Below are 12,448 nucleotides of genomic sequence, written 5' to 3'. Positions count from 1 at the left end.
TCAGCTCTCACCAGCGCAGCCACTTCGAGCCCGAGCGGCCCTACAAGTGTGACTTTCCCGGTAACCCGGGGCCTGCGGGCGGCTGCGGGGGGTGGCGGGCGCCCGGGCCCCAGGGCCACCTCCAGTTGCTTCGAGTGGGTGTGGTGGCGGGACCGGGCAGGGTGTGCACTCGGTGGGCCAAGTGCGAGGGGCGGGGACGGGAGCGCCCCGTGCTGGGTGTGTGTGTCCTAGCTGTTCCCAGGGCACCTGACCCCCTGCCTGGCCGTGGGGATCAGGACCGCGAGCTCGCACAGGGGATCACAGTTGTCCTTCCCCAGGGTGGCGGCAGCAGGTGGCTCTGAAGGTGCTTCTGGTTAGTGAAAGAGAGAACGCGTCTTCCCGGAGTTTTGTTAGGAGACAGGCCTTTGTTTTCCTCCATCTCCTCATTTAGAAACATTCACTCCGCAGATATTGGTGGGGCACACCAACTGGTGGAGCCGTCCAGATGTAAGGCCTTAAGATGGTGTAGCACAGATTCTGTGCCTTAAAAAAAAAAGAAAAAATATGTGTATATATATATATATATATATATATATACACACACACACACACACACACACACACACATATTATTGATTCTTTACAGAGAGGAAGGCAGAGGGATAGAGAGTTAGAAACATCGATGAGAGAGAAACATTGATCAGCTGCCTCCTGCACACCCCCTGATGGGGATGTGCCTGCAACCAAGGTACATACATGTCCTTGACCGGAATCGAACCTGGGACCCTTCAGTCCACAGGCCGATGCTCTATCCACTGACGCTCTATCCACTGAGCCAAACCAGTTAGGGCGATTCTGTGCCTTTTATACTATTCTTTGGACTTCACAGTTTTGTCAAGTTCTTAAAATTATCCTCCTGTGACAGATGAAGTGACTGAGGCTGAGCAAGGAAGGTGGAAGAGAAATCCGGTGGTGGTTCTTTGTCCACAGTAATTGCCTGCAGCGGAGGGGAGATAAGGCTTCCATACCGTGAATTCTTTACGGGGGTTGGCGGTGTAGGTGCTCTGAGAAAGAAAGTGCCCCAGGGAAGAGAAAATTCCTTCCTGGGAAGGAGTTGGCCTGGGGAAGTAGGGTAGGAGGCATTGCTGGTGGGAAAAGCTGCAGAGCTGAGGCAGGGCCTGTGGGCTGTGGGGAGGGTGTGGGAGGGCCAGGCAGAGGGTGAAGGACCTTCCACCACCAGCTCGTTAAAACAGAAAGGCAAGCACCCACCTAGCGTGAGTCCCATGGGTGTGTTAACGTGTATCACACATTCGATGCTCTCCTAATGTAAAATATAAAATATACTCAAGTATAGAGAGCTTGAAAGAGTGAAATGCAAAATGCCAGCAGGTTCTAGAGTTTCCCTTCCATGTGCTGTAGATGGTTTCATGTGGCCCTCTTCCTGGAGGACGTGGCTTCAGGCCACTGATTGGAAACCTTTTTCTGTCATACACTCTGGGAATCTACCGTGGCCTAAAGACTGCACAGAGGGCATGATTCTGCGTATACTGCTAGGAAAATCAGGGGTCTAGCCTGCGTTGGGCCAGGAGGTCTTCCTGAAGTTTTGAGCTCAATGATCTGTGGGGTGTCAGTGTTTGAGATGGGGTAGAAGCAGGAGAGGAATCAGTGAAGTCCCAAGAAATGTTCCAGGTTGAGTTTCCTTAGGGCTGCCCTAGGCAGAGGCAGTGGCAGTGGGAATGGTGAGGGGGCGCCAGATGCAGAGGCAGAATAAAGGGCTGGTTTGTCGATGGGGGTTGGTTCTATGGAGGCACAGATTTAGCATGCTTCGATTTATCTGAACAAGTGTATGACTTCACCAAAGCCCAAAACAGGGAAAGGAAGGGAAGGGAGGAAGAGTAGATTTATGGCAAAGAGTATGATTTTAGGGCATTTAGAGAGGTCGATTTTCCCAGTTCAGTGTTGCCAGGGACAGGGTTCTTTGGGCCAGTACTTTTGTGTGGTGCTATGCAGCGTGTATCTGCTGGGTGGCTTACAGGCACTGTGGTAGCATGTTAAAGGCTCTGAGAAGAGCGGCTATGAAGACACTTGATAGGCATCTTGCAGCCTGATATTTTCCACCCTATTTGAGCACTGGATGTTTTTGTCAAAGGATAACAATTGGTGTGGAAAGTCTGGGAGTTGCTCAGGCAGGCTCCTTTGGATGGTGGCTCCACTGGGGGCTGAGGATGGAGGTGATGGGAAAGACCATGTGAATGAAGATGACTCCAGTAACCTCCTTTGACAAAGTAGGGAGCCTTGGAAATGGGCAAAAGGAGAAAGAGAAGCCAGATGACAGGTGGGGGCTGCCTGTTGCAGAGGATATCAGGGACGACATTATATGTGTAGAGGATGCAGCATCACCCCAAGGGCTTGAAAGTCTCAGATATTACGATGGTTTGTGGCCCTTCCAAGCCCAGCCCTAATAGACAAAATCTTGTTCCTTAGTATCTAATTTCTCCCATTGGATTTTCTTGGATCTCACACCGACAGCATTGACATTTGAGTTCTCACAGTGTATGCAAGACCTGTGCCACAGAATGGAGCAGATGGCTGCGATTGGAGGACTTTCCCTTGATCAGATCCTTCATCTCTAAGTCATTTTAAAACAGGTGGCTTTCGTGTGCTTATTGGCTACCCTTAGCCAATCCTACTTTAGCTACTGCAAAGCCAGATGTCAATGGTAGTAACTTTCCAGAGGTGCTTCTGAATCATTTTTTCCCTCGTCTGCTTCAGTGCTAGCAGTGTCCTGGATGGTGGCTAGTGTGGCTGTCTTCTGTGATTTTTGCCACACCAGTGAGCAGGTTTGTGTTTTCTTTATTCAGGCTGTGAGAAGACCTTCATCACGGTGAGTGCTCTGTTTTCCCATAACCGAGCCCACTTCAGAGAACAGGAACTCTTTTCCTGCTCCTTTCCTGGTTGCAGCAAACAGTATGACAAAGCCTGTCGCCTGAAAATTCACCTGAGAAGTCATACAGGTAATGAGCTAGGGAATGCAATGTCATTTGGATCCAAGATCTGTCTTTGTAGAAGCTTGTATTTATAATTACTTGGTGTAACTTTTTCTTTTCTAAGGTGAAAGACCTTTTATTTGTGACTCTGACAGTTGTGGCTGGACCTTTACCAGCATGTCTAAACTCCTGAGGCACAAAAGGTAATTTATACATTTTGGTTGAATTACAAGTTTTGAAAATGAATGAATTATTTCTTAGTAGCAGAAACCTATGGATAAACTATCTCAGATTTCTTTAAGTTATAAGGAAAGCCCAGTGTAGATAATTTGGAAGTTCAGAAAGCTTTAAGAAGGAAAACACTGAGAATCCTGATCACCCAAAGTCACCCAAAGTTTTTTTCTTCGTATACTTGTTTTTAAATTTAATTGGTACCTGTTGTGTACAATTCTATACTTTTAAGAAAATTATGGTGTGGAATAAGCTTTCCTCATGTCAATACAAACTTTCCATGGTGATAATGACGACCTTGGAGGGCTTAGCCTATAAGAAGGTGCTGTTCAGCACTTCTGTGTATTTCATGTAATCTTCCCAAGAACTCTGACTCTGATGTTCTCACTGTCTGTTTTGCAGTGGGACTCAAGAGGTTGGGCAGTTTGTCCATGCTTGCATAGCTGGAGTTTGAGTGTTTAATATACAAATGTTACTCAGAAAAAGACAGTGTTTATGCATGGGCTTGAGAAGGTCCTTTCGCCGTTTAGTGGATTTTCTGTGCACACTTCTTGTTGCCCTCTGTGGATTGGGAAGCTTGTTTATTTATTTATTTTTTTAAAAATTTTTATTGATTTTTTACAGAGAGGAAGGGAGAGGGATAGAGAGTTAGAAACATTGATGAGAGAGAAGCATCGATCAGCTGCCTCCTGCACACCCCCTACTGGGGATGTGCCCGCAACCAAGGTACATGCCCTTGACCGGAATCGAACCCGGGACCCCTCAGTCCACAGGCCAACGCTCTATCCAAGGAGCCAAACTGGCCAGGGCGGGAAGCTTGTTTATTATTAGGATTCTTAAACTGGAGGTAGCTTTATCAGTACATTGAGACTCAGCTCTTTCTAGATTGAAGCAGCACTGATTTTTCTGTGTCTGATTCTGGGGTTGGCTAGGTCATTAAAGTAGAATTTCTAATTACAGGATGGCTAAATTGCAAATCTGCCCATGTGGGCTAAAGACACAATTAAGGTTCTCTGAAATGTACTGATAGAAGTTTTTTTTTTTTTTAAATGCAAAGCATTTGTAGTTTGCTATATTTTGCAGAATTTTAAACAAAGAATCACCTTTGAAGCCTGGTGCCTCTGGGTTGTGTGAGTAATCCGTGTCATGTTTTTCTATCCTGGCAGGAAACACGATGATGATCGGAGGTTTATCTGCCCCGTGGAAGGCTGTGGGAAGTCATTCACGAGAGCAGAGCATCTGAAAGGCCACAGCATCACCCACCTGGGCACAAAGCCGTTCGAGTGTCCTGTGGAAGGTAGATTTTAATACGTTATTTTGAGCTGTAAACTAGCACCATATCCACATTGATGTTGTAATTTTTAGCTGTTTAAAGGTAAGTTTTAGTTGCCTAAGGGCAAGGTGAGTGTAAGTTGTAGCATTAGATTTACTTGGTTTTTAGTTAATTGCTGTATCTTGAGAGCATTGTATTGGAAAGAACAGACTTCAAAATCAGACCTGTTTTGACTGTTGGCCCTGCAGTGCACTTACTAGATCTGTGGCTCTAGTTAGTTACCTGTTTAATTTGGTGGCTGTGAGGACAGCTGGTTGTTTACATGTCCCTACCAGGTCATGAGCTGCCAAGAACCCCATCAGTGAGAAGGTTTGTGTTTTCTTTGTTCAGACTGTGAGAAAACCTTGGTGTAGAGCTCCAACAGTGGAAAATCAGGGCATGAAGGAAGGTGGCTGTGTTTTTGAATCTGTCTTGTTTTCCCTCTGACCTGCATGTAGGTTTGTGGTCTTACTGACTGGTTAAGCAGTTGAGTAGTCAGCAAGGCAGTGCCAGCTCCAGGCTCGGCTTATGTCCCTGACTTAGGGCCATTTGCTTGGTCCCTCTGGGCATCAACTTCTCACTGGTAAAATGAGAGGAATAGGCCTTAGAGATCTGTTGAGATAGCTTCTAACCTTAAATGTCATAGAATTATGGCGGTTTTTTTAGTAGTAGCTTGACAGAGATGATTAGTATAAATTTTTTAGCACTTGAACATTAAAGGAGTTGTTTAACACTTAATTTAACTTAATTTTTCCAGCAGCCCTGTGTAATGGGTAAAGAAACAGGATCAGAGTTAACTTGTTCAGGGTCACACATCTTACACACAAATGATGTGGAACTTCAAATCTCCTTTTTAAAACAGAGTTTGCTTTCAAATTTAATTTCTTATGATGCTGCTCCAATAGGTATTCAGTGTATGTCCCTTGCTAGTGGCCAAAACATGGGCATGCATTGTCTCATTATTCTGATACCAGAGGCCCGGTGCACAAATTCATGTATGGGTGGGGTCCTTTGGCCTCAGGGCCCATAGGGGCTGTCTCACCCAGTCCAGTCCTGATCAGGGCCGATGGGGGCCAGCTGGAGGGAGGAGGGGAGGGACCAGGGGAGGTTGGCTGTGGGAGCGCACTGACCACCAGGGGGCAACTCCTGCGTTGAGCAACTGCCCCCTGGTGGTCAGTGCGTGTCATAGTGACCAGTTGTTCAGGCTTTTATATATATAGATGATGAGGAAATGTCAGCATTGGTTCCTTGATAATCTATAGGTTTAACACTTATCATTCATTTTGTTCCAGGGTGCTGTGCCAGGTTCTCCGCTCGTAGCAGTCTCTACATTCACTCCAAGAAACACCTGCAAGATGTGGTTGCTCCAAAAAGCCGTTGCCCGGTGTCCAGCTGTAATAGACTCTTCACCTCCAAGCACAGTATGAAGGCACATGTGGTCAGGCAGCACCGCCGGCACTCAGGTCGGCTTGATTTATGACCCTCTTAGGGAGCTACAAAGATGTGTAAGCTTGACCTGTGTCAGAGAAGCAAAAGGGTGTCATTCCTTCCTTAGCTCCTTTCAGAAGTTGGCTGAGTCCTAGGTTAAGTTACTCTATAGTGCAGTGAGGTCTTACCCGCCCAGGGAGCATGGCTGCCTCTTTGGACTCTGCTGCCACTTGCTTCTGCCTCACTAATCCTTGTCTGAAGTGCTTACCTTGAAGAGTGTTCAGTATTCCATGTTGCTGCCTTTTCCTGCGTTCAGTATTCCATGTTGTTGGCTTTTCCTGCACATGTCTCCTAAATCTGTATCCCCCTGTGATCTCTGTCCTAAGTTCTAAGCCTGCTTCTCCACCATTTCTGTCTTTGGATCTTTTTTCTAAGTCCTATCTTTCTTTCTGAGCACACTCTGTGTCTCTTCTCCATCCTGCTGCTGAGGAAAGTCCTTGAAAACAAGAACAGAATTGTGTTCCAGGATGTGGCTGGGGCAGGGGTGTGAGGGCTGAGAGGGAACCACGACACTTCTCCAGAGGGGGAGTCTGGGCACACAAGGGCTTGTTCATCTGGCTACATGGTGGCATGGAACTTAGAATCCTGCCTCTTGAGGCCACATGCACAGTCCTACAGTTAGGATTTTGAGGGGTCTGGGTTGCTACATGGCTGCCTCCCCTGCTCACATCACCCTGCTCTCTGGGGCATGGAGGGGTTGCTGTGCCTGGCAGGTCCTGGCCAGTGAAATCCTGGCTAGCCATAGAGTTACCTGAGCATGTTGTTAACCAGGCCCTGCTCATTGTCACCTGTGTGACAGGTAGCACCAGCCTTGGGGTGCAGCCAACTTCCCAGCTGTGTGATCCTAAGCAGGGCACAGGTCTGTCAGCCCTGGTTTCCTCATCTTTTAAACACAGAATTTGAGTGGTTCTCAGAATGAAATGTCGAGTTAAAGTGCCTAGAGCAGAGCTTGATGAGTAGTTTAGTTCAGTGAATATTTGTGTCCTTTGGCTTCTTTTAATCCTATTTAGTGTGGTCATTTCTTCCCTTTTTTGGCTGTAACAGTGATTGCTATTCAGCTTTGTATTTAAAGAAGCTGCCCTTCTAGACACTAGGTGTCTTGAGGACTCATGGTAGAGATTGTCTCCTTGTCTCACAGAAGCTAGTTAAGTGCCTTGTGCTGGTGTTCAGAGGCTCTCGGTGATAGAACAGGTTCCTGTCTCTGTCTCTACCTGCCCAGCTCCGAGCTGGTGTTCTGTGATACCATGCGCCCAGCCTCTTTGCTCCTTCCCCTTTCCTAGCCTGGCTCATTCAAAAGTCAGCAACGGCACTGTTTTTTTCTTTGGGTGTGAGAACCTCTCAGGTGCTTCTGTGGTGCCTTTTTTCTACACCGCATTTATGATGTGACATTGACTTACTTGTGTGTCATTATTCCCTGTCACAAGTTAGGGGTGGATGATCAGGTGTTGGCTTAGTGCTCGCCTTGTGAGAAATAGATGCTTTGGAACGCCTATATACTAGGGACTGACTTTGCCAGGGGCTATGGCAGTCTCTGGATTAGCTGTTTGAGTTCCTCCTCACAGTGGTCCTGGGATTGGGGGTTCCACATTACTCTGTCACTGACAAAAGAGGCTGAGGTGGAAATGAGAAGGATTTGCCTGGGTCACATAGGCAAAGAAGGACTGGAGCAAGGGCATGATTGTAACCTTAGGCTAGATGTTCTATTAATTAATGTTTATTTAGTGATTTTTTTTTTAATACCTGGCTCTTACACATAGCAGGTCTCCAGTAAATATATGTGGAATTACTAAAATGCTAAGTAGGAAATTTATGAACAAATTAGTATCTGTTTGCACTGAGATTATTAATTGTTTTATAGGGAGCTGAATCCTCAAGATTGTCAAGGGATTTTTTGGAAAGTTTTGAGACAGACAAGTTTTTATTTTAATTTCTCCAAAGAATCACTATCATTTTCTTTCAAATGTTTCATTAGTACTAAGAGATAATTAATGAAGACACAATAATATATTGATCCTATTTTTAAACTATGAAGTAATATGACAACTAAAGAAAGTATATTCTAAATTTGATTATTTTAAAATTTATTTTGGGGGCAGACGTCTAGAGTAGATTCTTTCATAGATTTGCATGAAAAATATGATAGGTGCGCTGATGTGGTGTCCACAACCAGAAAGTATGAGTTTGGGATTGGCTTAATGGTTGGTGTGGAAGGAATAGAGCCAGGAACTGAGAGCCTTTTCCCTCTGGCTAGGCCCTGGCACATTCTAGAAGCTGCAGGTAGGAATTTCTTAAGAAAGAATAACATCAGGTCCTTGCTTGTTTTCGGATTTGGGATGATTGGGTGCACTTGTGTATAAACCCCCAACTTGAATATTCATTGAAATTTTTTAAAATTATGGTAATGTTCATTATTCCCCCAAGGGTGTTCTGATCATTTAAGTTACTTAATTGGATAACAAATAAATAATTATAGTATTGTCCCAGTACATAAGACAAAATGAAGAGGGATCTACTGGAATTGTTTGTACTATAGTTATTAAATGCTGCTTAAGGGCCAGGCACTGTGCCTAGTGTTGAGGGACAAAGTTGGTCAGACAGACTCGGCACCCTCAAAATGATCATAGCAGGGGTGGGTGGAAGAGTATTAGAGGTTGGGAATACAATGGTGGAAGGGGAAGGGATTCACCTCCAGAGTGCCTGGGGGACCTAATCTCAGTTCTCTGCAGTTCCCTAGAGCTGGGTCCCACAGACCCAATTTTTCACCACTGATCACCCCCAGATGACTCAAATTTGTTTTGGAGTGGTAGCTAGTTGATGAGTGAGGCATAGAGTTTGAAGAGGAATGAGCTGATACAAGCTGATTCCAAAAATATCCTCAGCACCAGAATTCACCTTGTATCTGACTTCTGAAGATTGGTGTGCCATAGAAAGTTTTAATCTTTTCAGGTGTAGTTATTGTGGTATAGCAGAAGGAGTACAGGATTTAAAGCCAGAATAACATGGTTCAAGTCCTGTTACCAATCAATGTGACTTCAGAAAATGTTATTTAGACTCGAGTCACTTCCTCTGTCTGGAGAAATCCCTGTCAGTTTGAGGATTTGAGACAACATATGTAAAATGCCTGACATGTCATCATGCTGCCTTCGTTCAGCATGTGGCCACTTTCGATGTGCCACGCAGCAGGGGCAGGAAGAAGGCAGTAGATGGTGCCTTTAATGGGTTGCTTAACATGTTGAGTACAAATAAAACTTCTTAATCTTTAAGGGCATGTAGTAACTAGTGCGTTCATTCCTTTTCAGATCTCTTCCCTCAGCTAGGAGCTCCAAGTTCTCTTACACCCAGCAGTGAACTAAGCAGCCCAGGCCAAAATGAGCTCAACAACATTGACCTGGCTGCGCTCTTCTCTGATGCACCTGCTGATGGGAGTAGTGCAGCAGGGGCCTCGGACGAGGCACTGACCTCTGGAATCCTGACTATTGATGTGACTTCTGTGAGCTCCTCTCTCAGAGGGAACCTCCCTAATAATAGTTCCTTAGGGCCGATGGTCTTGGTGGCCCACAGTGACATTCCTCCCAGCCTGGACAGCCCTCTTGTTCTCGGGACAGCAGCCACAGTTCTTCAGCAAAGCAATTTCACTATGGATGATGTGCAGACTGTAAGTGCAGGATCATTAGGCTGTCTGGTAGCTCTGCCTGTGAAGAACTTAGGTCAGGACCCACAGGCTTTGACCTCCAGCAGCAGTTTACCAGCGAACACCACCACACTGACCTCTTCAAGCACCCCACCAGGAAACACCAGTGTCCCAGAACTGCTGACTTCAATCAAAGTGGAACCAGACTCGCCTCCTGGCCCTGGTGCTGTCAGGCAGCAAGAACGAAACAGAGAGGTACCTTGGCCTGTGTTTTCCAGCCTTCCAGAAAGGCACAGTCCTCAGAAAGACACAGGCCTCAGTGCAGGGACTGGCAACTTCTCTTTGATATGAAGTGCTATCTTCAGTCACTACCACCTAGCTTACTTCTCTTAAACTCAATTTTGAGGATGTTCTGGATGAATTATTTATGTGTAGACATTTCTTACTCTTTGCGAAAGGATGGAGCCCTGGACTACAAGTTTGGAAATCTGAATTCTGATCCTGAGTCTGAACTGATTTCGTTTTTACGATCTTGAGCAAATCACTTGACCTGTCTGAGCCTTAAATTCTCAGTTCTAAAATGAGGGGGATTGGTTAGATGATTTCTAAGTCCTTTTGAGTTCTTTGTGTGATAATGTGTTTCTTTTCTTGAAAAAATTGGGAGTGTTTCATAGTGTTGAAATATCCTGCCTTTGTGCTTTTCACATAAAACAAGTCCTTAGACTTACTCAAAACTAGAGGAAGAGGAATCATGACATCAGCTGTCTTTAAAATTTTAATGAAAACTTAAAAATCACTCAAAACAATTAAAAAACAACAACACTAGAATTAAGGGGGAAAAAGGGAGTGGTTTGTGAACCTTTGTTTCTAGAAAGTTGGGAGTAGTTCTACAGTATTGAAGCTTGACAGTGAATATACTTTAATTATATTTGTTAGGTATACATTTAACAATTTAGTTTAAAAAATAATTTAAAGATTCTTTGAATCTGACTTTCCTCAGGCTCAGATGGGAATGATCAAATAGGTTTTTTCTCTGTGACACAGGTTAAATTCGACGGTGATATTGTTCAAAATGTTAAATCTTATTTTACCACATTAAAAAAAAAAAGTTTAATCCTTTGAATTAGGATCAATTTTGAGGGACGTGATTAACTTATATACCATAGAGCCAGCTTTTTTATGTCTGAGTCTGAGAGCAGCTCTGTCTCAAGCCTCTTCTGGTGTCTCACTTGTTGTGGGAGCATAGCCACATGTGCTAACCTCTGCTTTGGTGGCTGCAGCAGTTGCCAGGTGTGCAGGTGCCTGGGCCAGAAAGGGAGATGGCGTGGGGAGTCACTACCTGAGTAACTATGGGTGGAGGTAGGAGGAGCCACCATGACCATGATCCTGACCCTTGTTCATTTTCTTGCTAGCTGAGTGACGGGCTGCCTCGATTCTCTGAGCACAGATGGTGTGTGGTGAATGGGTTACAGGTATGCCATGAGCTGTTTAGGGGTGTTCTTTTTCTTTTTGTAGTGATAAGTACAAACTTTTTCTTATAAAAACATTCACAAATTTACAACAGTTGAAGTCCCATTTAAATACTATTTGGCTCCCTCAGTAATCTTCCTGAATTCAGTAACTAATTATTATTTTGGTATGTAAGGTTTTGAGTTAAGCACCTGCTGCCAGAGCGGCCTCTGCAGTGGGTATATGAGATAGGACCTCCCAGGTCTGCCATACAAGTATTGTGTGGCAGGCTCTGAACAATGTTGGAGTGAATTAATGCTGCAGTAAATTATCACTGAAGGAAGGGTGGTTATTTGTTTCAGACAGCAGAGAAGTATGTAATTCATTTTTTAAAAGAGTTTCTGTGTAAAATATTTTAGTATTTTAGACTTTGGAGGAATAAACGTGGCTTCTCTGGATAATAAAATTATTTATATTGTTCCAACTCTGATTTTGTGTAGCTGTCATTATAATTGGATGTAGCATTTGATTCTTGGTGAGCCTTTGCTGGAGATTCTCAAAGAGTATTGGACTCCACTCTGTTCAGGAAGCAGACATATTACATTTCACTAGTTCCTTTGCTACCCTCCCTTTGCTGTTTGGGTCAAGTGACTGACACACATTTCTTTGATCTCAGGAAAGTGGGGGCTCAGCAAGAACTGATTCCCGAGCCATTCAACTAGCCAAGAAAAAAAAGCAGAAAGGAACTGGGAGCAATGCAGGTGAGGCTGTGTGTGCTGCAGTGCTGGGGGAGTGAGGGTTCTGAGTGTTACCTTGGGACTGAATTAGGGACAGAAGAAACACATAGAATGGGTGTTTCTATGTTCTTTGTGTTCCTTTTATGCTCAAAATGCCCTTTCATCAACTCCTTAGTTTTATGTGAATTTAAGGAAAAAAAAGTTCCTAGCAAAATTCTCAGCATCAGTGTGGACATATTTTATTTACCTAAAAAAACGGAGTGAATATTAGTGGTTGTTACCAGGTAGGCTGCAAAGTAAAGAGCAAAGCAGACCAGGTGTCAGAAAAATAGAGGTAGAAATCCGATGCTAAATGGCTGCTGGCCTTTGAGCCTAGCGTTAAGAAAATGCTGAGGACCGGTTGCTGCTGTCCACAGAGGCAGTCCCTGGGTGGCATGAGGCATTAAGGGCACCCAGTTCAAAGTTATGTTGAAATCTAATTTTAAAATGTCAGCAACTTTTTGAATTTTTAAATAACACAAAGTGACAACAAGACCTGCTTGCTAGTTTGTGGCCTCGTGTGCCTATTTGTCCATCTATCCTGAAAGTGGAATAGTGGGATGTAGTGCTTAAAGGAAACTATGGTAAATTCTTT

The 12,448-nt window shown here is 44.6% G+C and overlaps 1 protein-coding gene across 1 annotated transcript in view; it reads left to right on the top strand.

The window, feature by feature from the left end:
• The first annotated feature begins 6 nt into the window (after positions 1–6).
• ZXDC (ZXD family zinc finger C) overlaps positions 7–12,448 on the top strand; it is a 28,021-nt gene continuing 15,579 nt past the window's right edge. Inside the window, exons 1-8 of the mRNA XM_014467702.1 lie at positions 7–60; positions 2,841–2,993; positions 3,091–3,169; positions 4,364–4,494; positions 5,802–5,972; positions 9,297–9,883; positions 11,041–11,100; positions 11,754–11,838. Coding sequence (XP_014323188.1) covers positions 3,144–3,169; positions 4,364–4,494; positions 5,802–5,972; positions 9,297–9,883; positions 11,041–11,100; positions 11,754–11,838 — 1,060 coding nt within the window. The 5' untranslated portion in view covers positions 7–60; positions 2,841–2,993; positions 3,091–3,143. The remainder of the gene's footprint in view (positions 61–2,840; positions 2,994–3,090; positions 3,170–4,363; positions 4,495–5,801; positions 5,973–9,296; positions 9,884–11,040; positions 11,101–11,753; positions 11,839–12,448) is intronic.

This window comes from Myotis lucifugus, unplaced genomic scaffold, assembly GCF_000147115.1.
Source record: "Myotis lucifugus unplaced genomic scaffold, Myoluc2.0 scaffold_410, whole genome shotgun sequence".
Lineage (NCBI taxonomy): Eukaryota > Metazoa > Chordata > Mammalia > Chiroptera > Vespertilionidae > Myotis > Myotis lucifugus.
This window is presented reverse-complemented; position numbering and strand designations above follow the sequence as displayed.